At 45.2% G+C, this 26,609-nt stretch overlaps 1 protein-coding gene across 1 annotated transcript in view; it reads left to right on the top strand.

The window, feature by feature from the left end:
- The first annotated feature begins 12,600 nt into the window (after window positions 1–12,600).
- The window catches only part of Tspan13 (tetraspanin 13), a 27,275-nt gene continuing 13,266 nt past the window's right edge, over window positions 12,601–26,609 (top strand). Inside the window, exon 1 of the mRNA XM_032907655.1 lies at window positions 12,601–12,866. Coding sequence (XP_032763546.1) covers window positions 12,804–12,866 — 63 coding nt within the window. The 5' untranslated portion in view covers window positions 12,601–12,803. The remainder of the gene's footprint in view (window positions 12,867–26,609) is intronic.

Raw genomic sequence — 26,609 nt, 5'->3', positions numbered from 1 at the left:
TTTATGTTCTGCAACCAAAGTTTCTCACTCTTTTGATAATGCCATTAAGGTACAAACATGGTGGTCTCATCCCCACGATGCTATCTAATCTGAATCACCTCCCAAAGGTGAAGTCAGATTATATTTCCATCTTCTTTTTTTTTTTTTTTTTTTTTTTGTTTTTTTTTTCGGAGCTGGGGTCCGAACCCAGGGCCTTGCGCTTCCTAGGTAAGCGCTCTACCGCTGAGCTAAATCCCCAGCCCTATTTCCATCTTCTTAATACCTCACAATGGGGAATACTTTTCAGTCCATGGGGTCTTGGGGAGACACTAAACTGTATTCAACTATAGCTACCTTTGTAGATCTTAAACTTGTGTTACATCCGGACTTTCTTCCTTTCTTTCTGACCTTTCTGCCCCCTTCTTTCCTCCTTCTCCCCGCCCTTGCACAGGCACACTTGTGTGGTGCTAGTCTAGCCTTCCCAGACTCCTGTTTTTTTCTTGGGTCCCACACTGAGGTTTTCCTCTCCAATTAACCTCTTACACCTTTAACCCAGTCTTGGCATGTAGACTCTTGGAAGACCTGGAAAGATTCATAAGAATTTGTCTTTGCCGTGCCACAGAATCACATCCCAAACAGCTGGTGGGTGTAGCCCGTGTCTGAATTTGCAACACCTGGAAGATGAGGCAGGAGGACACAGTCTGATGTTAGTTTGGGCCATATACGTAGATAGCTCTGACTCAGAAAACAAAATAAAAAAATTAATAACAACAACAAAAGCTGGACAGAGAGAAAGAACAAAGAGCAAGTGGGGCAGAGGGGGACAGTGAGGAAGGAAAAGGGGGCAGAAGGAGGCAGGAGAGCAGGTGTGGGGGTAGAAGTGGATTTAGCAGTCTCCTCCATCTACTGGGCAGGAGGCAATCACTTCAGTCCTAGTCTACTGAGGGTGGCATGAGGATTCAGTTCATTGATTTCTTCATGAAAGGATCATATCCTTCGTACCAAAACACTTTTTATGAAGCCTGCCTCCATATCTCAGTAAAGAACTCGGCTGCTCTGATAGACAGCAGTTTTAAGCAGTAGACAAACAATGACTTAAAGCAAGTTTTCCTTTTGGGTGTGTACATGCACTTAGGTGCGAAGGTGCCTGCACGATTATGTGCTAGAGCACGTAAGTGTGCGGGTGCTCAAGCCCATGTGTGCATGCATTAGAAGGCAAGAAGACAACCTGAGGTACCGTTCATCAGGCACTTTCCACCTACTTTACGACACCGTCTTAGTGGCCTAAGAGCTTGCTGCATATGCTGGAGTGGCCACTGGCCGGCTGGTGAGCCCCAGGAATCTATCTGCCTGTCTCCACCTCCTCGGCATCGGATGTCTTTCCTTTTAGTACTTAAAAAGATTTGTTTTTTAAATTCATGCTATTTCTGGTAATGTGAATATATGTGCACTTGAGTGCAGTGTGCACTGAAGCCAGTGGCGATGAAGAATTAAAAAATTAATAATAAGCCGCCTAACTACCCCAAAAGAAGAAGTGGGGTCTGTAAGAGCTTGAACTTTTCACCCTCCCCTGCTGTACAATGGTTCCCGGAACATTCTTGCATGAAAAGTTTTCTGGAACAGCCACAATGACCCATAGCCTCCGGCCACAATGCTCTAATGACCCTGTAGAATGTCACAAAGCCCTAGGTGTGTTGCCTGGTGTTGCACGTGACTAGCATATGATCTAGCTGTATGGGCTGTTTATGGTCTTGGAATTTCCCTCCTCCCTCCCTCTTGCTCCCCCTGGTTTGTGGTTTTTTCCTTTATAAGCTCTGTGAAAATTCAGGTCGTGGTCGAACTCCTCTACTCCCTGTGTGGTGTATGAGTCTCGACCCCCAGCATGCTGGCCTGAGCTCTCATATCATCTTGCTTACAATAAAACTTCCTCATGTGATTGCAGCAGGTGGTCTCTGTGTCCTACTGGGTGCGCGTCTCTCCCGAGACTTGAGTGGGGGCTCCATTTGGGTCCAACATTTTTGGGGCTCGTCCGGGATCAAGGCGACCACCCAGGGGTCCTAGACCCACTTGGAGGTAAGATTCTCTGTTTTGTCTCAGCGCTGTGTCTGTGTTCTGTCTGGAAATCTGGTGCGATCAAGCAGTTTAGGTTTTATGGACGCTCAGGGAGACCGCCTCCTGGAAGGAGGGCGGGGTGGATAAGGATAGACGTGTCAGGTGTCCACCGTCCGTTCGCCCTGGGAGACGCCCCAGGAGGAGGACACGGGGGAGGACCAGGGGCGCCTGGTGGACCCCTTCTGGTAGGTCAGAGGAGACTTTACTCCTTGACGACCGATTTGTTAGGCAAGGTCTGGGACCTGCCGATCAGTTTCAGTGCCTCTGGTCGACCACGAGGTCGGCGTCGGTTTTGTTTTCTGTTGTCTTTTTTTGTTTGTGTTCGTGTGTGTGGTGTGTGTTTCGAGGCTCGACATGGGACAGAAAATAACGACTCCTTTGACTTTGACTTTGGATCACTGGACTGAAGTAAGGACTAGAGCTCACAATTTTTCAGTAGATGTTAAAAAGGGACCCTGGCAGACTTTTTGTTCATCTGAATGGCCGACCTTTAAGGTAGGATGGCCACCAGAGGGAACCTTTAACCTGTCTCTCATTTTCGCTGTCAAGCCCATTATCTTTCAGGAAGTAGGAGGACATCCCGACCAGATCCCCTATATCACTCTCTGGCAGGACCTGGTCCAGAATCCCCCACCTTGGGTTACGCCCTGGACCGTAGGGTCCGGAGTGACAGTGGCAGTTCTCGGCAGCTAAACCTAACAGACCCAACCGTCGGCCCGGGCCTTCGGCACCCAAGATCTACCCTGAGATCGAGGACCCTTCATGGACAGAACCACAGCCTCCCCTTACCCTCTGCGCGGCCATCTGCACCCCGGACCCGGCACCTGCCGAGAGGGAAGGGGTGGAGGGGCCCAGCAAGCGGGGACGCTGGAGGAGAGGCCGCAGCCCAGAGGGAGACTTCACGATTGCCTTGCCCCTCCGCGCTTATGGCCCACCACGGGCCCCGATGAACTAGTCCCTTTGCAGTATGGCCTCTCTCCTCAGCTGACCTATATAATTGGAAAAATAATCACCCTTCCTTTTCAGAAAATCCTGCAGGCCTGACCAGGCTTCTTGAATCCATTATGTTTCTCACCATCCCATTTGAGATGCTTGTTAGTAGCTGTTACAGGTCTTCTTTACCACTGAGGAAAGACGGAATCCTACTAGAGGCCAGAAAAAAATGTTCCAGACACGGATAGAAGGCCCTCACTTCTGCCTGCTCTCTTCAGGCGCCTGAAGGTAGGGAGTGCTCCAGGTCTGCCGCCAGGCTCAAGGGTGGGTCTCTGAGGGGTTGGAAAGTGCCCCACCAATCTGGCCAAGATAAGGAAAAAGGATATGAAGAGAATGTTACAGAAACTTGAAGGGTTAAGTTAAGTTGCTGAGAGTTAGTGTAAGTTACAGAGAAAGTAAGGTTAAAAAAAGAAAGAAAGGTAAAAGAGCAGGAAGCTAGGGAAGAAAAGAGACAAAAGAAGCGGAAGTTAGAGAGCTAAAGAGAGAAAAAACGAGAAAAGGAACATATACTGGCCACAGTAGTTGGAACCTAGGAAGACAGTACCTGGCAACAGAAGAGAATTCCTGGCTAAAGATCAATTGTGCCTAATGCAAAGAAAAAAAGGACACTGGGTCAGGGACTGCCCAAGAAAGAACAAGAGGGGCCACTGGAGAGCTTCTTGGTCCTAGAGTGCTGGCTATGTACAGAGATAGAAGGGAAGTGTGGATACAGGGACCCAATGCTCTGTGCTCCTATGCCCCCCAGTGGGCCAATATCCAAAGACCTTGAGTGCAAGGGGCTACTGGCAACGAACAATACTTATGGACTGCCCGAAGAACAGTGGACCTTGGCGTGGGCCGGGTAACCCACTAGTTCATAGTCATCCCTGACTGCCCCTATCCCTTGCTCATGAGAAAATTGCTCCCCAAAATGGCTTGCGTGGGCTGAAATGGCTGGGTGAGGCCACAGACTGTGTATGTGGAGCTTAAGACCTGTCTCAGTGCACCAGTACCTGATGCTGGGAGATGAATGGCTTAGCGCTGTTCTGCTTGGAACATATCACTCCTGCCAGCCGGGCACTAACAATTATCACCCAATCCAGGACTTAAACTGTGATAGAGTGGCTGATGTTTGCCTTTGAATAGAGTGTCCCAAAAGATGGGACCACTGGTCAGCTGCCATGGACTAGATTCTCCACCGGTGGGGACAATCTGGTCACCTTGCTGCCCAGTCCCACCTGGAACCACCACATGCACGAGTGTCAAGCACTGGCAGAAGCCCATGGGTGGAGGAAAGACCTCTGCGACTGGCTGATTGACCGCTTCTGGAAAGCCGAGGACCTTTTGTCACAGACGGGAACAGTTCTTTCATGAATGAAGATCAGAGATAAAGTGGGTGCTGCCATGGTGGACAACACGACGTCATCTGGGATGGCTGAACTTCTACCCTCCCAGCACATCAGCACTGCAGATGCCTTTGCCATCTCTTGGATGCCCTGGTGAAGCCAACAACTGTGAGTACTATTCATTGCCCAGGAAAACAGGAGGGAAGAGATTCAGTGACATGGGGCAGTAACAAAGCAGATAAAGTGGCTCGGGAAATGGCTATGCAGGAGCCTATCCTGGTTACAGGCCTGCAAGAGACAGCCACTGGGAACTGGGATTGGACTAAGGGATGGCCTCACTTAGAATGTAAAACAGAAGAAAAGGCTCAAATTGCTTAAACGGAAAAAAAAAAAAAAAAAAAAGACAATGACACACTTGAGGGGAAAGCTAAACTCCCCAGAGAACAAAAAAAAGAATCAATTTGCCAAATAAAGAAATGGATTCATTTAGGAGATAAAAAGTTTGTCCAAGTAGTTAAGTGTATGTAATAGACTTTAAGATTTTTAGCCAGAGAGACAGTAAAAAAATAAGGTATGTCAGTAGTGAATGCTTAGCAAGCAAACAGGGCAAAAGAGACCTAGAGAGTTTAGTGAAAAGTCAAGTGAACTTCACTGAGATAAAACCAGAAAAAATATGATCAAGTATTTCCTAGTGCTTGTAGATACCTTTCAGGAACAGATAGAAGCTTTCCTCACCAAACGAGAGACGGCCTCTGCAATCATCAAGAAGATACTGGAAGAAATCTTCCCCTGATTTGGAATGCCCAAGGTAATCTGGTCAGACAACGGCCCTACTTTCGTTGCCAAGGTAAGCCAGGGTGTGGCCAAGTATTTAGAGGTCAATTGGAAATTGCATTGTATTTACAGACCTCAAAGTTCAGGACAGGTAGAGTAAATAAATAGAACTCTAAAAGAGACCCTGACCAAATTGACCATGGAGACTGGCGCAGACTGGGTGACACTCCTTCCCTCTTGCTCTCTTCAGAGCAAAAATACCCTTCCAGATTCAGCCTTACCCTTTGAGATCTTATATGGGGCCTCAAGTCCTCTGACTGTATTAGATGATGTTACTGAACCAACATGTCATAGTGCCATAGTAATAATGATTTGTGTGCCAGGCTAAAAAAGACCTACAGGTGATACAGAAAGAAATCTGCTCACAGCTGACAGCAGCCCTATGCCCCCAGACCCCAGAGACATCCCATCAGTTCCAGGTCGGAGATTGCAGCTACACTGAGCCCAGACACTTTCGAGCCTGCTGGAAAGGACTGGTGCTGCTGACCACCCCTGACAGCTGTCAATTCTCAGCCCCTCACCAGCCGTGTACTAGCTGTTGGGGCTGAGAGCTGGGACCTAGAGGAAATTCAGTCATGTTTGTCCTGGGTTCTATCAAGATAGGTGTGGGATAGGCTTGATTTCCATTACAAATGATGTAACGCTACATGCGTTAGTACTCTAACACTTCTTGGGACTGTGCCTCAGGGATCACAATCTATATAAGTTTAGAAGTTCTGAAAAGCTAGTCATGACCTTGGTGTGCAGGTTTAGATAGTGTCCAGATTGGAATCCTGATGCTAACGACTTAGTAAGACACAAAAAAAGGAGTTGAGAATTACTTAGGGCTAAGGCTATCTAGGTGCTGCAAAGGGCAGCACAAGGACATCTGCTGTTACAATACAAGGCTTATAGAGAATTCAGAACTGCCATTCAGGAGTAATTAAAGACTCCATGAATAAACTTAGAAAAAGGTTAGACAAAAAGGCAGACAGAGAAAGCGCATCAGGGATGGTTTAAAAGTTGGTTTAATAAGTCCCCATGGTCAACCACTCTCCTCTCTACTTTAGTTGGGCCCATTATAATTCTCATGCTTCTACTTACTTTAAGGCCATGTATACTCAATAGGCTGGTGGCTTTTATAAAAGAAAAGAGTGAGTGCTGTTCAGGTACTGGTCCTGCGACAACAGTACCAAGAGCTACAATGGGATAAACAGTGGCTCTAGGATTAGAGCGATAAAAAGAAGAAGTGGGGAATGAAGAATTAAAAAATTAATAATAAACCGCCTAACTACCCCAAAAAGAAGAAGTAGGGTCTGTAAGAGCTTGAACTTTCACCCTCCCCTGCTGTACAATGGTTCCCGGAACATTCTTGCATGAAAATTTTTCTGGAACAGCCACAATGACCCATAGCCTCCGGCCTGATGCTCTAATGACCCTGTAGAATGTCACAAAGCCCTAGGTGTGTTGCCTGGTGTTGCACATGACTGCATATGATCTAGCTGTATGGGCTGTTTATGGTCTTGGTTTCCCTCCTCCCTCCCTCTTGCTCCCCCCCTGGTTTGTGGTTTTTTTCCTTTATAAGCTCTGTGAAAATTCAGGTCGTGGTGAACTCCTCTACTCCCTGTGTGGTGTATGAGTCTAGACCCCAGCATGCTAGCCTGAGCTCTCATATCATCTTGCTTACAATAAAACTTCCTCGTGTGATTGCAGCAGGTCGGTCTCTGTGTCCTACTGGGTGTGCAGCGTCTCTCCCGAGACTTGGTGGGGACTCCTTTGGGGTCCAACATTTTTGGGGGCTGGGCTCCGGGATCAGCCTTGACCACCCAGGGTCAAAGACCCACTTGGAGGTAAGATTCTCTGTTTTGTCTCAGCGCTGTGTCTGTGTTCTGTCTGGAAATCTGGTGCGATCGCAGTTTCGGTTTCTTGGCTCAGGGGAGACCGTGCCTCCTGGAAGGAGGCGGGGTGGATGGATAGAGCGTGTCAGGTGTCCACCCGTCCGTTCGCCCTGGGAGGCGTCCCCAGGAGGGAGGCGGGGAGGACCAGGGCGCCTGGTGGACCCCTTCTGGTAGGTCCAGAGGAGACTTTACTCCTTGACGACCGATTTGTTAGGCAAGGTCTGGGACCTGCCGATCAGTTCAGTGCCTCTGGTGGACCACGAGGTCGGCGTCGGTTTTATTTTCTGTTGTCTTTTTTGTTTGTGTTACGTGTGTGTGGTGTGTGTTGTCGAGGCTCGACATGGGACAGAAAATACTTGACTCCTTTGACTTTGACTTTGGATCACTGGACTGAAATAAGGACTAGAGCTCACAATTTTTCAGTAGATGTTAAAAAGGGACCCTGGCAGACTTTTTGTTCATCTGAATGGCCGACCTTTAAGGTAGGATGGCCACCAGAGAACCTTTAACCTGTCTCTCATTTTGGCTGTCAAAGCGCATTATCTTTCAGGAAGTAGGAGGACATCCCGACCAGATCCCCTATATCACCGTCTGGCAGGACCTGGTCAGAATCCCCCACCTTGGGTTCGCCCTGGACCGTGGGGTCCCCGGGTGACAGTGGCAGTTCGACAGCTAAACTAAACAGACCCAACCGTCGGCGGGCCCTTCAGCACCCCAGTCTACCCTGAGATCGAGGACCCTTCATGGACAGAGCCACAGCCTCCCCTTACCCCTCTGCATGACCATCTGCACCCCGGACCCGGCACCCACCGAGAGGGGCGGGGTGGAGGGCCCAGCGAGGGGCGGAGCCGGAGGCCGCAGCCCAGAGGGAGACTTCACGATTGCCTTGCCCCTCCAGCGCTTATGGCCCCCACCGGGCCCCGATGAACTAGTCCCTTTGCAGTGTTGGCCTCTCTCCTCCAGCTGACCTATATAATTGGAAAAATAATCACCCTTCCTTTTCAGAAAATCCTGCAGGCCTGACCAGGCTTCTTGAATCCATTATGTTTTCTCACCATCCCATTTTGAGATGCTTGTTAGTAGCTGTTACAGGTCTTCTTTACCACTGAGGAAAACGGAATCCTACTAGAGGCCAGAAAAATGTTCCAGACACGGATAGAAGGCCCTCACTTCTGCCTGCTCTCTTCAGGCGCTGAAGGTAGGGAGAGTGCTCAGGTCTGCCGCCAGGCTCAAGGTGGGTCTCTGAGGGGCTGGAAAGCCCCCCAATCTGGCCAAGATAAGGAAAGGATACAAAACTTGAAGGGTTAAGTTAAGTTGCTGAGAGTTAGTGTAAATTACAGAGAAAGTAAGGTTAAAAGAAAGAAGGTAAAAAAGAGCAAGAAAGGGAAGAAAGGAGACAAAAAGAAGAGGAAGTTAGAGAGCTAAAGAGAGATAAAAGACGGGAGAGGAACATATACTGGCCACAGTAGTTAGGGAACCTAGGAAGATAGTACCTGGCAACAGAAGAGAATTCCTGGCTAAAGATCAGTGTGCCTAATGCAAAGATTTGGAATGCCCAAGGTAATCTGGTCAGACAACGGCCCTACTTTCGTTGCCAAGGTAAGCCAGGGTGTGGCCAAGTATTTAGAGGTCAATTGGAAATTACATTGTATTTACAGACCTCAAAGTTCAGGACAGGTAGAGTAAATAAAATTTTAAAAAGAGACCTGACCAAATTAAATTGACCATGGAGACTGGCACAGACTGGGTGACCTCCTTCCCTCTTGCTCTCTTCAGAGCAAGAAATACCCCTTCAGATTCAGCCTTACCCTTTGAGATCTTAAATGGGGCCTCAGCCCCCCTGACTGTGATAGATGATGTTACTGAACCAACATGTCATAGTGCCATAGTAATAATGATTTGTGTGCCAGGCTAAAAGACCTATAGGTGATACAGAAAGAAATCTGCTCACAGCTGACAGCAGCCTATGCCCCGGAGACCCCAGAGACATCCCATCAGTTCCAGGTCGGAGGTTGCAGCTACACTGAGCCCAGACACTCGAGCCTCGCTGGAAAGGACTGGTGCTGCTGACCACCCTGACAGCCGTCAATTCTCAGCCCTCACCAGCCGTGTACTAGCTGTTGGGCTGAGCTGGGACCCTAGAGGAAATTCAGTCATGTTTGTCCTGGGTTTTATCAAGATAGGTGTGGGATAGGCTTGATTTCCATTACAAATGATGTAACGCTACATACGTTAGTACTCCTAACACTTCTTGGGACTGTGCCTCAGGGATCACAATCTATATAAGTTTAGAAGTTCTGAAAGCTAGTCATGACCTTGGTGTGCAGGTTTAGATAGTGTCCAGATTGGAATCCTGATGCTAACGACTTAGTAAGACACAAAAAGGAGTTGAGAATTACTTAGGGCTAAGGCTATCTAGGTGCGGAAAGGCCAGCACAAAGCCATCTGCTGTTACAATACAAGGCTTATAGAGAATTCAGAACTGCCATTCAGGAGAAATTAAAGACTCCATAAATAAACTTAGAAAAGGTTAGACAAAAGGCAGACAGAGAAGCGCATCAGGGATGGTTTAAAAGTTGGTTTAATAAGTCCCCATGGTTAACCACTCTCCTCTCTACTTTAGTTGGGCCCATTATAATTCTCATGCTTCTACTTACATTCGGGCCATGCATACTCAATAGGTTGGTGACTTTTATAAAAGAAAAGAGTGAGTGCTGTTCAGGTACTGGTCCTGCGACAACAGTACCAAGAGTTACAATGGGATGAACAATGGCTCTAAGATTAGAGCCGATGAAAAAGAAGAAGTGGGGAATGAAGGATTAAAAATTAATAATAAGCCGCCTAGTTACCCAAAAAAGAAGAAGTAGGGGCCTAGCTACCCAAAAAGAAGAAGTGGGGTCGGCGAGAACATGAACTTTTTCCCCCCCCCTTCCTGTACAATGGTCCCCGGAACATTCTTCCATGAAAAGCTCCCTGGAACAGCCACAATGACCCATAGCCTCCGGCCACAATGCTCTAATGACCCTGTAGAATGTCACAAAAGCCCTAGGTGTGTTGCCTGGTGTTGCACATGACTAGCATATGATCTAGCTGTATGGGCTGTTTATGGTCTTGGAATTTCCCTCCTCCCTCCCTCTTGCTCCCCCTGGTTTGTGGTTTTTTCCTTTATAAGCTCTGTGAAAATTCAGGTCGTGGTCGAACTCCTCTACTCCCTGTGTGGTGTATGAGTCTCGACCCCAGCATGCTGGCCTGAGCTCTCATATCATCTTGCTTACAATAAAACTTCCTCATGTGATTGCAGCAGGTCGGTCTCTGTGTCCTACTGGGTGCGCGTCTCTCCCGAGACTTGAGTGGGGGGCTCCATTTGGGGTCCAACAGCGATAGATTCCCCTGGAGTTGTGGGAGTCGATCCTGTCTTCTGCAAGAGCCACATGCAGTCTAACTGCTGAGCCAATCTCTCCACGTTTGTCTTCTTTTTTTTTTTTTGAGATAGATTCTGTTATTTCGTCTAGGCTAGCCTCCGACTTGAAATGCTCCTGCCTCTGCTTTCCCAGGGTTGAGATTATAGCTATGTACTATCAAGCTCGGCTTCTAGATACAATTCTCTTGCCCATCCAAATCCTTCAGAATGTCTAAAATACAACGAAGTGTGTAGAAAAGAAAAGCTTGAGACCGAAGAAGCTACTTCTGCCCTAAAAAAATTGTTTACCCTTTGATAGGGTGTTGGTGCTGGATTTTCTTGTTGACACTTCTTTGTAAATGGCTTAGTTTATTTTCACTTATGTAGTTTAAAACAGTCTCCCTATGCAGCTTTGACTAGCCTGGGACTCACAGAGATCTGCTTGCCTCTGCCTCCAGAGTACTGGGATTTAAGACATGTACCACTACACAGGTCTTAAAAATCTGGCTTTTAGAAAGAAAAGTAGAGTAGTATAGTTTGGAGTGGAGGGTTGTTTCCCATACTAATTTTTAAAAAAATGTTTCTGGGGATATATGCAAGATTGAGAAGGATTACAAAAGACATAAAATCCATGAGTGTTTGTTTGGTGAGGTTTAAAGAAGTATGAAGAGGTTGGGGTATTTGAAGAGAATGTATTTAAGTAACTTGTTTAAGTCAAAAATTTTTTTGACACATACATTCATCTAACCATGTGTTTTTAGGCTCAAAATGTACAGTGAATTTGAAAATCTTTCTTTTTAAAAGATCTAGTTTAGTATTTTATGAGTGTTTTGCCTTCATGTATACGTGTGTACCATGTACAAGTCTGATGTCCACTGAGGTCAGAGGAGGGCACTGGATCCCCTCGGACTGGAGTTACAGGCATCGTGAGTGCCATTTGGGTGCTGGGGTCCTCTGCAAGAGCAGTAAGTGCCCTTAACAGCTGAGCCAACATTTCAGGCCCTTAAAAAGCTCTTTATAGAATCTATTGGTACAATTTTTATTGGTAGAAAATACTATGAAATAACCAAGCCTTCACTACCGGCTTAACAGTTGGAACACAGAGGGGTTGGGGATTTAACTCAGTGGTAAGAGCGCTTGCCTAGAAAGCACAAGGCCCTGGGTTCGGTCCCCAACTACAAAAAAAAAAAAAAGAAAAAAAAAAAAAAGAAAAAAGGAAAAAGAAAAAAAAAAAAAAAAACAGTTGGAACACAGTAGGGAGTGCCTTAAAATACATCAGCTGGACTGATCGAATCTGATACAACACTTTATTCTATGCGGGGGGGGTCTATCAAAAAGTGCACGATATATTTCTAATATTCTTGTTAGAGGTGAGGAATCAGGATTTAAGATGCAGCAAGTAAAGTAAATAAATTAACAGAGTCTGCTATTGAAAGGCTTCCTAGCTCTTACTCATGCAAAAACCAGCCGCTGAAATCCAGGACCCCACTACAAGAATAAAGGTCCTTGATTTCTTTTGCACATATGCATTCAAACCTCTGTAGACTAAGTCCTCTTAATCTGAAATCTGTCACAATCACTGGTTACATTTCTTACCTATGTTGAGAGAAACGGGTTTTTATTTGCTCTTTTTAGTCTTTCACTTCTGTTTTTCCTTTCATTGCCTCCACCCTTGTTCTCTATAAATCCTTCTTTCTTATCTTCTTTCATTCAAACGAGGCCAGGTGCTTCGATTTGTTTTATCATCTCATTCAAAATGGTGACACGTCAGCCACAGGGCAAGAATGGAGAGAGGTGTTGTCATTTCTCCTGCCACCGTGGAGCCCCGCCCTCTGCTGCTCACCTAGGATGGGGGGCGGGGGATGGGGGGAAAGAAAGGACACCGAGGCCTCAGTCTCTGGAGCCGGAGGCTCCGTTCCCTCCTGACAGGCTAGGACCCCTCCTCCTCCTCCGCAGAGTTCCCCGCCTCTCCCGGATCGAGGCCTGGCGAGCGCATTGATTTGCATATCTCTACCTTTGTTCCCTGGCAGTGGCCAATCAGAGTGCAGGGCGAGACGGGGCGGCGGGGCGGGGCGCTCGATCGGCGGATCTGCTGCGGCCGCAGGTTGCAGAGCGGGTGGGAGCCGCTGCGGGCGCGGCACTGCATCCCCGAGCCTGAACCCCGAACCGGAGCCCTGAGCCCAACCCCGGCTACAGGCCCAGGAGACCGGGATCCAGCAGCTACTCGCCCAGCCCTTCGGAGGACGCCTCGACCCGCAGGCGCCCGCTAGCCCACGCGCCACGATGGTGTGCGGGGGCTTCTCGTGCTCCAAGAACTGCCTGTGCGCTCTCAACCTGCTATACACCGTGAGTAGCCCGCGCCCGGTGCCACCTGCGGGGGCTGTCGGCCTCCTCCCAGTTTGAGTATTCGCCTGTGCCCCATCCCGCGCCCCTTGCGGGCTTCCCACGCCCCAGCTTCGCCCGCAGCCCCCGCCCGGGACCCCGAGCCTGCTTGTCGCAGTCTCCGCCCGTCCTTCATTGTGGCGCTCGCTCGCCCCTCGCCCTGCTCTCCGCAGCCCTTCACTTTCGCGTCCCTTCCCACTCGCCTGATCCTCCCCACTCTCTCATCCCTCCCCACGCTCCCATCTCAGTCCCTCCAGCCGCACGCTCTGGGCTGGCCATCCCATCTGGAGAGTGTTCGGAGGCTGGAGAGCAGCCCTGGCTTAGGGGACAGGTTTGCCTGATAGCGTGGCCTGGAATGGACCAGGCGGCCTGTGGATGGCGCGCTTCTGGCTCAGCTCTGAGAGCTGTCGTTTGAATGGAGGCCATCGAGCAGGTTCACAGGATATCCGCGGCTTCCGAAGTTTGTTTCGTGCTTACATAAAGTCTCTTTGTTGATGTTCCTGCAGTGAGGTCGCAACTTGATGCTTTTCCCATGCTATCTCCCCCCCCCCCTTATTCTAGCTCCATTTTAGGTGAAGTCCTTCAGTATATAATTCTCCACCCAAGTCGTTTTTTATTTTTTTTCTCCCTGCTTTAACGTGGAAAGCTCAGTTTGATTTTTTTGAAGCGTAATTGTGGCTGGACAGCAGGAAGATGAGGTGATGTTTATTGAAAACCTTCAACACCCCAGCCTTTTCATTTGTCGTTTTGTTATTTATCCGTGGCAAGCGGAGTTGCCTAAATTTTATAACGGTAAAGACCAAAAAGAGCTTTACTAAGTTTTCATAGCTGGTGTAGTCTGTGAGTCTGGGCTGGAACCAAGCTGTGGAAATCTAGACCTTTCTACAAGCTGTCTACTGCGTGGAAGAAACTTCCTTTTGGTCATCTCATTCCATCGGAGACTATAAATACACCTGGTGCTTGCAGCACCCACCCTGAAAACAAACCCAGTTTCCCCTGCATTAGCAGAGCCAGGCCATCTGGGCCAGCTTAGGTTACATCTGTGGACAAGAGAGGCCGCTTGTGGTTGACAAGCAGAGACACCAGGTCACGGGTCATTTTACCTTTTTTTTTTTTTTCCCTGGTGTTTGTCTGAATACGATGGCGAAGCTTTGAAGGCAAGCCAGAAATAGGCATTGATGGCGTATGTTTTTTTTTCTGACTAGTTCTTAGGAATCCAGTCAACATATTCACAAATGGTACACTTGGAAGAAAAATTCTAGAGCACACGGTGAACCAGCTCCTTGTAATTGGAGATACATGTCAAGTTTCATACTGAAGTTCACCTGTCTGGTGGCAGGCATGCTTACCAGATTGCTATATTGTAAATTCCCATCCGTTCCTGAACTGTTTTCTCTTGTTAACATGAACGGACTGCTTAGAACGTCACGTTCTGTTTTGTGCCTGAGTCCCCTCCCCCTTCAGTGATTCAGTCGTCTGTTTACCTGATTCTCCATCCTTCAGTGTCTGCTTTCACCCAGCACAATGTACAATGGCCGCTTCTGTGTTTCTTCGGTTATTTGTGGACAGCAATGTGCAATATATACAATTTATTTTTTTAAAAAAAGGAACATTTTTTCCAATCAAGTAATATTGCTCTCAAGATACATTATTTCTAGCTGTGTTTACAGCATGTCATGAATGCAAGGAGAAAGAAAAGTTGACCCTAAAGGGATATGTTAGGATTATTTAATATCTGTCCTAAACTATTGACCTCTAAAGTGTGTTTTCTTGATTTTTTTTTTTAAATCAGGTATGCAGGAAAGCTTAATTAATTGGAAATTCGCAGGACTATAAATATGGTTAGGCCTTTAAAACCCTAGGCTGTTTTAGACAAAGGGACAGTAAGTTATTATCTAAACATTTCCTCTTAAACATTGCAAATAGGTTATGATATAGTGAATGTGACGTCGAGAGGTGAATGGAAGGTAAAGGTAGACTAGAATTTTATACATATAGTTATACATAAACATCTGTGTCTTTCCTGTCTCTTCCTCCACATTTTAAGATAAAAAAAAAAAGGTGTGATTGCTAGCAGAGTTAAATTTGGGGATTAGGGGGTATATTTTTAGGACAGGACTAAAAAGATCATCTGTAGGTTCTGCTCTGGCTCTGGTAACTGCCTAAGTTCTCCCCAATGCTGCAGGATTAAAGATGAGGTCATTTCTGCAAGTGTTAGAACCGGGATTGCCAGTGGAAAGGCCGGTGCATGCCTGTGTTAGACTTCATCGCTGTTGGTTTGAAGCATTTCCTGAGGAACTTGGAGGTTCTAGCAACCAAGCTGTGTGCATCCTCAAGCGATCTAGCTAGCCAGAGATTTCTCAGTACAGCCCGTCTAGAGATTGAAAGCGGGTCCCTAAAACAAGTTGGGAGGAACATCCCCGAATTTGTCTTGGGAATTCAGTGAGCACGTAGTGGTTCCTGGTGGGTTTTTCTTTGAACTGAGGGAGCCCCAGTACTGACATAACCTTGGGTTACTGTAGTGTGTGTAAACAGTCTGGACGAGTAGATGAAAAGAGGAAGTCCAGTCAGTGTGTGGTAAGGCAAAGACCACTTGCTTTAGGACTTCCCGTATTTAGAGATGACAAGTTTCTTTAGTCAACAGTGTTGGTCGGAATGTGATGACATGGGTCTCAGCCTGGAAATGCAGTAGCAAACCAAACTGGACTGTGAACAGAGGCTTTGGCGAGGCTGCTTCTCGTTTACTGCATACGGTCTTGAGGACTGTATCCTGCCAGTAAGCTTTTGTGTCTCTTGTATGCTACTGAAATCCATGGGGAATGGATACATACAGACGCTATTTTTTTGCCCTGTATGAAGGATCTAGTTGGGGGATATTAAATGATGTGCAAGGTCTTAGACACCATAAAATGTAGGACTGAGTAAAATCTTTGTGGGTTAGGAATAAAGAAGGGATGTTTGAATTGAGGACGTTTGGGGAGATGTATTGTGAGTCTCTTTCATCTCTTTAGGACACAAATATAAATTAAAATTAGTTTGGGAAATTAATTACTTTGTTTATTTTGAGACAGGTCTTGCCTAGCCTGGCCTTGAACTTCACTATGTAGCCCAGGCTGCCCTAAAACTTGGAGTCTTCCTGCCTTGGCTTCTTTTTTCTTTCATTATTTAGCAGTTTATTAAAATGGTTAACTGAATACATAAGTTCCTATTATACAGAATCCCCAAATTTCAAGGGTAAAAGGATAAGTTTTGCTTTCAGTTATGAAACAGAATTATCACATATCTCAAATTCAAACTGGTAGCAGTTTAAAACTGTCTCCGGGTTTCATAGGAAGAACCAGGGAAGGTTTCAGATATTTAACTATGGTGCCAGCCATTCAGATTTCCCATGAAAACCGTTATTTGAGAATCCTCCGTATCTAAAGTTCTGGATGCTTCATTTGCAAGTGATCTCAAAAAATCGTCACTCTAATGCTTTTTGTATTCCAAATCACTGACTTAGTTTCTTAAGTGCCAGGATGACAGAAACCCACCACCACACGCTATAATATGTTATATTTTTACATTAGTATGTTTATTTACATGTATGTGTTTATACGTAAACATGTCTGTGTATCATAAGTACTCAGTGTTGGAAGGGGAGTGGGGTCCCCTGGAGCTGCAGTTACAGATGGTTGTCCTTGGACCCTCATGGTGGAAGGAAGTCACCATGGTGGATGCTGGGATTTGAACCTGTTCTGCAAGAGCAGTCAGAACCTTCAACCGCTGTCATCTCCCTAGCCTCTGAAAACGTTTTAAGTAGAAATAGTTTCATCAATATTAATGTTAAAAGTAATGAAAAACTATAGTCACGCATGGGAAATCATAAGAAATGAAGTAAATGTATTAAAATATTTTGAAGTTTACTTTTTCCTTCTGGTCCTAGCAATTAATGCCAGGGCCTTTATGTACCCTTGTTGAGCACATGCTTCTTCACTGAGTTATGCTCCTAGCCCTCCATTTTGAAAGTTTATAGCACATTTTCTGTGATTAACTGCAAAAGAGAATGTGATTTAAAAAAAAAAGTATTCGGATAGGTGATTTTGTTAAATAGAATCAAGTAGAAAAATATGACCAAAAATGTTCTTCCTGTACTCTGGCCTTTCAGCGTTGCCCTGCTGTGCTGACTGGAGGCAAAGGAAGGCACTGTGACAACTGGAGTTAGCTCTCCTGGGCCCACATGGTGGGAGGAGAAAATGGACTCCTCTGAATTCTCCTCTCACCTTTATAGATATGTTGTGATGTGTGCCCCTCATACACCCAGATACATAAATGAATAAACATTAAAAGAAGCTTGCACTGCCAGCTTCTGGGTGATGGTTCATTTCAGTTAGCACTTGGGAGGCTGAGGCAGGAGGATGGCCGCAAGTATGAGGACAACTTTAGCTGTATAGGGAGACTGTCATATCTCCAGCCCCAAACAAAAAAGAGAATTGCGTGGCCATTTTATATCTATAGAAGTGGTATGGCTTATTAATAAACATTTTTAAATTTAAACTATAGTGAAATGTAAATAAATATCCAATAAAAAAAGAAATTTAAACTATAGGCATGGTTTGATTTATAATAAAAATGTTTTAATATATATGAGCCTTAACTTCAAAAAATAATATAAAGTTAAAATCAGAAATTACAGAAGTTATTGTTTTGTGTGTGTATATATGTTCATTTATCTAAAAATATTACTAGGTTTTCTTTTCTTTCTCTTAATCTGAGAATCTTCACTGTTTAGCTCTAGTTGGTCTTGAACTTGCTATCTTTCTGCTTCTTACCATGCCTAGCTGACTTCTTTTGCTTTCTTCTTTCCTTGGTAAGTTGCCCATTTTACAGTTTTTTTCTTCTACATAGTAGTTCCCACCCTTCCTAATGCTGTACCCTTTAGTCCATTTCCTCATGGTGTGGTGATCCCAAACCATAACATTATTTTTGTTGCTACTTCATAACTGTAATTTTGCTACTCTTATGAATATAAATATCTATGTTTTCTTATGGTCTTAGGTGACCCCCGTAAAAGTTGTTGGACCCCCAAAAGGGTTGTACCTCCTATCTTGAGAATCACTACTCTATATCTTTGCTTGCTTTGGGAAGAGTTCTCCTGAAATATTAAAAGTTGCCCTGATCTCTATCATTTTAAGACATAAGTGATGTCTGTTTTAACATGTCTAAATATGAATGTTGTCTTAAGAGGATCCTAAGGCCTGAGCTCGGTCCCTGGACTCTCATGGTGGAAGGAGAGTCCTGATTCTTGCAAGTTATCTGACTGTCACATGTTATGTGACATGTGTGGCATGTGTGTACCCACCCACCCTACATAGTGAATGAACAGATGCAATTAAAAAATAAAATTGGGATATATTTTATAATAGAATGAAGAAAAGTTCATTAGCTGATAGAAAAATGTCCCTGGATTTATTCAGGAACTCAGCTTTTCCAACTCTACCCCTAAAACCAAGCAGCATTTTTTTTTAAAATTTACAGTCTTTTCATTTGCAAATTGATAATATTTTATTCTTCCCTCATGGAATTGTGGCAAAGATAAAATAATTTAGCCTGTAGAAAAACACTTAACATGTTACCACAGAACTAGAATTAAGTCCCCACAGCTTCAAGTCTGAAAGGTAAAGTATTTGAAACTTTTGAATTATAAACCCGTGTGTTATAATCAAAGTTTTTCAAGCCATTGGGATTTTGACACATACAGGTTGCCGTAAAGTCAACGTGTTTCAGGAAAGAAGAGTTCATCTCCACGGTGAAAACAGTAGTCTTTTACTTGTAAGAAAATAATGACTGCCGGACAGTTGTGGCACATGCCTAGAATCCCAGAATTCATGAGGCAGAGGCAGGTGGATATCTGTAGTTAGAGTTTTGGGTTCCTTTTTGGGTTCCTTAAAAACTCATTATGTTGTGCAAACATGTTTTTGTTTTAATCCCAGGTGAGAGCTATGAGGCTGCTTCAGATTATCCACAGCAGCAGACTATTTTACTTGTGTGTGTGTGTGTGTGTGTGTGTGTGTGTGTGTGTGTGTGGCAAGACAGTGATTTCTGCTAGTTGCAGATAGTTTAATTCTGAGGACTCTGGAGAGAGTTATAAATGTCAAAGTCCAGAGAGGGATGAGAGTTCTGAAGAAGTAGGGATGGTGGGGGGCACTCAGAAGAAGAAGAGGAGGAGGAGGAGGAGGAGGGGGAGGAGGAGGAGGAGGAGGAGTAGCAGCAGCAGCAGCAGCAGCAGCAGCAGCAGCAGCAGCACCAGCAGCAGGAGTAGCTGTACCTCCCGTTATGCCTGCTCCTGGTGCTGCTCTTGTTGGTTGGAGATATCCTTCCTTAGATCACAAGGACACTGGACTTGGGGCATAGGTCATTGTAACAATCTAGTTTGTGAAGTTTCTGAGAAAGGGGAGCACAATTCTTCTGTAGTAGTCTGGATCGTGACGTCAAAATCCCTGGCTGTCAGCCACTGAGAAACAGAAATCAAGAGAGTGAGAGGGATTTTCTTTTCTGATGCCCTTCTGTTTCCAAACCAGTCGTCTCCTCAGAGTGATAGAAAGACGTGCACGCAGAAGCACCGGGGGCGGGGCTGGGACTTACAAAGTTACTGCTGTAACAGAAGCTTGGGGGTAGAATGCTAGCCATAGTTAAAGAAACAGATACATTCTGGGCCTGTTTTGAGGGTGGGACCAAGATAATTTCTAATGGATTGAAAATGGGGGGCTGGAGAAAGAAGAAAATGGCAGATGGCTCATGGTTGTGGCCCAGTCCCCTGGAAAGATGGAATTGCCATTAACAGACCAGAGCAGGTTCAGTATTAGACAGGACGCCAAGAGATTCTCCAGCATGTTGTTAGCTAGCCTTGAAGACCAGCAGCATTGAGCTTCAGGGGAGAGGGCTACCAGGAGGTACCATTACAGCACCAAGAGCGTAGAGAATGTTAGTGGAGTTGTGGTCGGATGAATCAGTAAGTCAGTGGAAGTCGTCGGAGAAGGGCAGTGGCCCACTGACATTGCAAGGTTTAGGTAATCAGGTGGACTCTGCAAAGGAGCCAAGGAAGGAATATCTGTTTAAGCAGGAGAAGAACTTGATAATAGAGTTTGTCCAGGAGATGGGATTGAACCCGTGTTTCAAGTGGTGCTGATAAAGGGATTAAGACCAAGTTAGCCGTTGAGTGCAGCTACTCCCCACCACCCCTGGGTTATTCAGCCTTGGGGACAGAACCCAGGGCTTGGTGCATGGTAGGCAGCTACACTACTGATCATGCTCATTCCCTGGGCACTAATGATTGGATTTAACATAAAGTCTTTGAAAGAAGCTGTTCTCTCCCCACCCCATCTTCATTTAAAACAGTAACGTCAGAAAGGACGATGTCTCCATTATTTTCTGTGCTGAACATCCAGCACTAGTTATTGAGAGGCAGCTAAGCTTCCTCTATCCTGCCAGTGCTGGACCCGGTATTGGTTACTGGATGCAGAAGTCAGCACGGGCTGGTGTGCCAGTAACCCCACCTATGTTTTTTGTAACTGCTGCGGAAGAAAAAAGGGTGTGGGACTTCATTAGTGGCCATAGTTGCCACTTCAAAGTAATGGACCCTGGAAAACGGTTAAGTCAAGGGTCTCTTTCCTTTCCCTTTTATATAATTTCATTACAGGAGTCAAATGCGTTGTTTTTGTGCCCCCTAAGCAAAAACAATGGTCCTGTAGAGAACAACCCCAAGATATGTGCAAAAGCACTTCAGTCTGTGTCATTCGAGAAATCACAATGCAGTACACTGGGATTCTGGCTTTATACTAAATGTATGGCTGTTTAGCAATATCTGGATTATTCATGGGCTTTTCACGTCTTCAGCCTGGTGTTCTGCCTTATAAATATGTCAGTGCGCTTGATTTTTGAAATCACAAGTTCATGCAGAATGGTTGAAGCCTTAAGGGAGGTTGGCTTGAGGCCTTCGCTTACTTAAAAGTCACGTTCTGGATGGCACTGTCCATAGTACTGTCCTACTCTCAGAATAATATGTTAAAGTTTATTGTCTGATTTTACCAGAACTACTACTACTGCTTGTTTATTTTGAGACAGGGTCTCACTGCGTAGCTCTGGCTGACCTAAACTTACTGTGTAGAGTGGTTGGACTCAGACTCAAAGGAGATCTGCCTGCCATTGCCTCCCAAGTGCTGGCACTGAGGATGTGTGTCACAACAGCAGGCTGGCCGGCCGGCCTCTTTTTCTTCCTTTCTTTGGATTTTATACTTTGTTGTGTTTGTGTTTGTGTGTGTGTGTGTGTGTGTGTGTGTGTGTGTGTGTGTGTGTGTGTACCTCATGTGTGGAGGAGCCTGTGGAAGCCAGAATAGGGTGTCTGCTCCCTTAGAGCTGGAGTTATAGAGGGTGAGAGCCAGCATGTTGGTGCCAGGAATCAAACCCAGGTTTCTGGAAGAATAGCACGTGCATTTAACCAATGACCAATGTGTCACTGGGGGTGAGTCTTAAGGTTCCAACAGCCCTGGCTGTTCTCATATAGCTCCTACTTTTTTAAAAAAATTATTTAAAAATGTAATTTGTTTTTATTTTATGCATGTAGGTATTTTGCCTGCACACCATGTGCAGCATGTCTGGTGTCTGAGGAAGTCGGAAGAGTGCATCAGGTTTTCTATAAGTGGTTTGGACCCTTCATGTGGGGAACTGGAATGAAATCTGGGTCTTCTGCAAGAGCAGCGAGTTTCTTTAACCACTCAGCCATCTCTTCCGCTCCCCTTCCCCCATTTTTTAAGACAGGGCTCTGTTAGGTAACCATGACTGACTTGGAATTCAATATGTAGACCAGGCGAGCATCAAGTATATGGTGCCTGTCTTGCCTCTGTCTTCCAAATTCTGGGAGCGCATGTGCATACTTGCTCATTTTGTTCTTGAATTGTGTGGATATTTGAGGAAACAACACAGCTTTATGTATTACATATACAAAGAGTGGGCTGGAGCATGGCTGGACTGAGATTCTTTCCCTGAATAATGTATAGTTGGGAGAATAAGCATTTCCAGGAACCGTGAGAACCCTTCGTCCAGCCGCTGTACTGACCACCTCTCCTGCTCTAAGCATTTAGCCAAGTGCCTGGAATAGAAATCAATACCTGCCTGGACTGCAGGCACCTGAGGTGTGTAGGCTCCTCTAAAGAAGACAGAGATGGCTGTGGCTGGGGAGTGATAGTTAATGACTCACCTCTAGGCCGTGCACACCTTGGAAGTTAAGACCAGAGGAGTACAGACTTAAAACAAGGTTCGAAGGGTACCAGCATGGGAGTGAGCTAATTGTCCTGGCTGCAAAGGCCTTAATCCTCACACTAGTGCCTATGGTGGTTTGAGTGAAAATGAGTCCCTAGCTGGTAGAACTGCTTGGTAAGGATTAGGAGGTGTGGTCTTGTGGGGGAGGGGTGTCATTGGGGGGGGTGAGCATTGAGGTTCTAAAAGCCCTGGCTATTCTCAGTTATCACACCCTTTCTCTCAGCCTCCTACTTGCCAATAAGGATGTAAACTCTCAGCTGCTACTTTAGTGCCATGCCTGCCTGGTGGCGGCTGTAGTGCTTCCCATCCTTGCTCATGGGTTCACCCTCTGACCATGTAAGCCCTCCATAGGCTCTTATGTTTTTCTACAAGTCGCCTTGGTCATGGTGTCTCATTGTAGCAATAGATGAGTAGCTATGTGTTGCTTTTGTTACTGTGTATCTTAATCCATTTCATGTTACCCTAATAGAGTATAACAGACTGGATAATCAGTAAAGAAAAGGTACTCCTCACAGTTCCTGTAGGGTGCAACGTTTGAATCAAGGGGCTGACAACGTCACTGTATCATATGGAGAAAGGTCTCACATGGCACGAGAGCAGTGTGCAGCTCAGGGCCCTTCTAATCCATCATCCAGAGCTGGCCTCCAGGACCACATCTTACCTGAAGCCTTCAAAAGCCACTCTATTTCCTTTAGGTCTCTGACCGGGCACTGTGGTGCTGTTCTTTGACTGGTGCTGTCCTGAGCCTTAGCTGAGAACGGCTGTGTGCCTTTGTGGTGCAGTGGCCGTGTCACGGCTTAGTCCTCTGGGGATTTACCCAGGGGAAGCAACGCTTGATCTGAACACTCACATAATCTTGCTGTTGTGTGCTCTTGTAACTCGCTCTTAAAGCTCTCTTTATAGATCAAGTTTTCTTTGTCTTAAAGAGCAAACAGGAAAGGTTGGTGCTTCCTGCTCATAAAAACACAACCCTCAAGGAGTTAACAGAGCTATAATCTGTTTTTATCATCATTCGGCCTCCCAGAGGAAGGAAACTATTTGTCATAGGTCTAAATTTACATGCCATTACAATTGCTTTCATAAGAAAACTGCTATTATTCTTTAACAAAAGAATCTTTGCACTTGCTTTGTCTACCAAGACCCAGTGACAGGCTGAGACTTTTTAATTATGCAGCTAGGATTCATTTCGTCTGAACCTGTAATTTTTAGATTACTAACTTGGGACATATCATCTCCACTATCCTTAAAATTGTAAACCATGGTAACATTTAATTATCACTGCTGAGGAACAACTTGTTTCATTATCGAAAAGTCTCCTTTTATTAAAAGTTAAACGTGATAATCCTATCTTATAGGTACACTAAATATCTTTAGGTATTTATATTATCTCATTATATTTATTAGGCATTAAATTAGACCTAAATATATTTAGATATAATCGAAACATTAACCGTGATTATTTGGCACATTTCAATCATATGTTACAAATGCCAGTTTCATATACAAGCATATACATTGTTTTCAGATCATTTAAATTAAACGTTTTTAATTTATTTGGGGTTTCTGGTTTTCTTTTTTTTTTAAAAAAAGATTTACTTTTATTTTTAATTGTATGTATGTATAAGTGTCTGAGTTTATATCTGCACATTCACATAGAGGCCGAAGAAGGCATTGGAGCCTTGGGCCTGTTGTGAGCTGCTAATATGGGTGCTGGAAACTGAACATGGATAGGAACAGTATTGACTCTTAACGATTGTGCCAACTCTTCAGCCTTTTTTTTAAAAAAGCTTTTTTTTTTTTTAAAATTTTTACCCTATATGTATGAGTGTTTTGCCTGCATTTGTATATGTGTATCCGCTTATGAAGTCCAAAAGAGTGTGTCGAGCCCTTGGAACTGGGGTTACAGATGGCTGTGAGCTCTTACATGGGGACCAAACTTGGGTCCTCTGCCAGAACATCAAGTGCTCTTAACCGCTGAGCGGTCTCTCCAGTCCCTGTTTTTGGGTTTTAATCAGATAAGTTGATTCGTTCAAATAAGTTCATGTTCATGTGTCTCACTGTTTGCAGGGATAGATGCAGAATTTGGTTTGCATTAGAGGGATCGAGTCCACATTCTTTTTGGGAATATCCTTTACAAATGATGATGCGGATTTGTGTGTTTGTGCCGGTGTGTGCATGGGAGGGGCCTGGGGTGGTGTCTCGGCTCACATTTCAGACTGTTTAGGTATGATGGACCGAGGGCAGTTCATTTGTTTGTTTGACGATCTAACTCAGGGCCTTAAACACGCTGGGCAAGCACTTCCATTGAGCTGTCCGCTACACCTGGGAAGCGCTTTTTGATTCTTGGAGAGTCAGGAAGCTATTGCCAATGGCATTTGAGTGTACATCCCTTGTTTGCAAGCTTTCTTTCCTTTTTCCTCACTGGAAGTGAAGTATAGGAAGGAATGTGGATGGTACTTGATGACTCGTAGTGGGATCAACAGAAACTATTTGAAAGATTAGTGAAAATATTTTCCCTGAAGTGCTGGACTTGGGAGGCAGTAAGAGCTGAGGCTGGATGAGGGAGAACAGTCTAATTTATAGGAGAAAGCAAAGTGGAAGTTATTAGAGCTGTCGCCCGTAAAAGAAGGTGCCATTAACATTTCAGAGTTTCCTAAATTGGCTCTCCATGTACACAGAAGATAACATGGTAGAGTCCTGTGAACTTAGCAGCCGAATTGAACAGATTTGTAACAAGCACAAGGTAGTTTGTGTTGATGAAGGTTGCACAGTGCACGGGACCCCTTTCATAAGGACAGTTCTGATCATTGGAGGTAAGGCTCGAAAGGGCTAAGCAGCTCAGGACTTGGGGGATTCAGGTGAAGGCTGGCTCCATGGAATAGTGAAAGTATGATGACTTTTTGTTCTGGGTTTTCTTTACCAGGGAAATTTTGTGGGATTTACTTTATTCTTCAAAATTAATGTGTTTGGAGGGTGCTATTTTTTCCTTCTTCTGAAAAAAAATCTTTGTCCCTTTCGCTCGCCAGAGTCTCTTGGAGTACAGACAAGTTGATTACTTCATTATTTTGTGTTTCCTTTAGCTGAGGATGACCTTCAACTCCTGATCCTTGTACGTCTGAAGTCCTGGGACTGTAAGTGTGCACCATTATAGGCACGCTCTTGCTTTGGCCCACGTGTCTCCTCCTGATCGCTATTTTTAAATTCAATTTTAAAAATTACGTTTATTTATTGGGTATGGGCATTTGTGTTGATGTGCATGTGTGGAGGTCAGAGGACAGCTTGTGATTCTTGGTTCACTCCTTCCACTATGTGACCCCCAGGGATTGAAACCAGAAGCCAGGTTGTCAGCTTGGTCACCGTTACTCACTATCCCCCCCACCCAACCCCCATCCTCTCCTTTCTTTTGCTTTGATGTATTTGACTCCTTTTCAAGTCTACATCTATAAAATATGACCCCTTCAAATTTGGTTTTTTTTTTTTTTTTTTTTTGGTCCCTTTAATTAAATTTTATTTTGGGGCTGTCCTGGAACTCACTGTGTAAACCAGGCTACAGAGCTCTGCCCGCCTTTGCCTGTAGAATGCTGGAATTAAAGGCATGCACCACCGTGCCCAGCCCTTGTTTAGATAATTTAAATGTCTCGCTCTGTTGCAGCTGGTTCTTGGGTGCACTAGTACTTGGGTACCTTTCTCGTAGATTTCCTCTTTCTAAGGTGTTTTGAGAATTTTGACTGGTAACAGTTAAGCTTGTCATTTTAAAACCTGGGCCTGGTTTGGGGGTTGGGACTTCTGTATCTCTCAGGAGGCATTTTAGTTTGCTTCTCTGAGCTTTATTCCCTTCACCCCTCAGTCAGTACAGCTGGTAGTTAGCATTTGTCTGAATTGTTTGGCCTGCAGATTCCTGGGTGCGTGGGGATTCGGTGCCTAGAAGGCTCGATGTTTCTTTTTCTCAGATAGCTTTAAGGATCTCCAGAAATCTCTACAGTCTTCCACAGTACTTTACCGTGAGAAAAGAACGTTCTGGAGTTCCCAGCTGTTCCTGGGTCTCAGTTCCACTTTCCAGTTCTGCTTGGGCTAAAACCAGAGTCTCCTTCCCACTCTCTGCTCTTATCAGTCCCCTGCCTCAGTCAGCTGTATTCTGCCAGCTTGGCCAGGGCAGTGAAGGTTTTTCAGTCCTTGCTTTGGGGAGGCCTGTGGGATTTCCTGTAGTTTCTCTGAGTGTACTCAAACCTTCTTTTTTTCATCTGTTTGAAATATATTTGAGCGGGAAGAGCTGCTGCTTGATTTTAATCAGTTAATCAGTTAATTGACACATGTTTATGATGCCGTGTGAGTGTGCTCAGAGCTGTTATGTTAGGAGGGCCTTTGAGAGTTTTCTCTCTTCACATGACTCCCCAGGGAGTGTAGGGATTA

This window comes from Rattus rattus, chromosome 7, assembly GCF_011064425.1.
Source record: "Rattus rattus isolate New Zealand chromosome 7, Rrattus_CSIRO_v1, whole genome shotgun sequence".
In the NCBI taxonomy this organism is placed as follows: Eukaryota; Metazoa; Chordata; class Mammalia; order Rodentia; family Muridae; genus Rattus; species Rattus rattus.
Note: the sequence above shows the minus strand (reverse complement) of the source record. Positions and strands in the feature narration are given on the sequence as shown.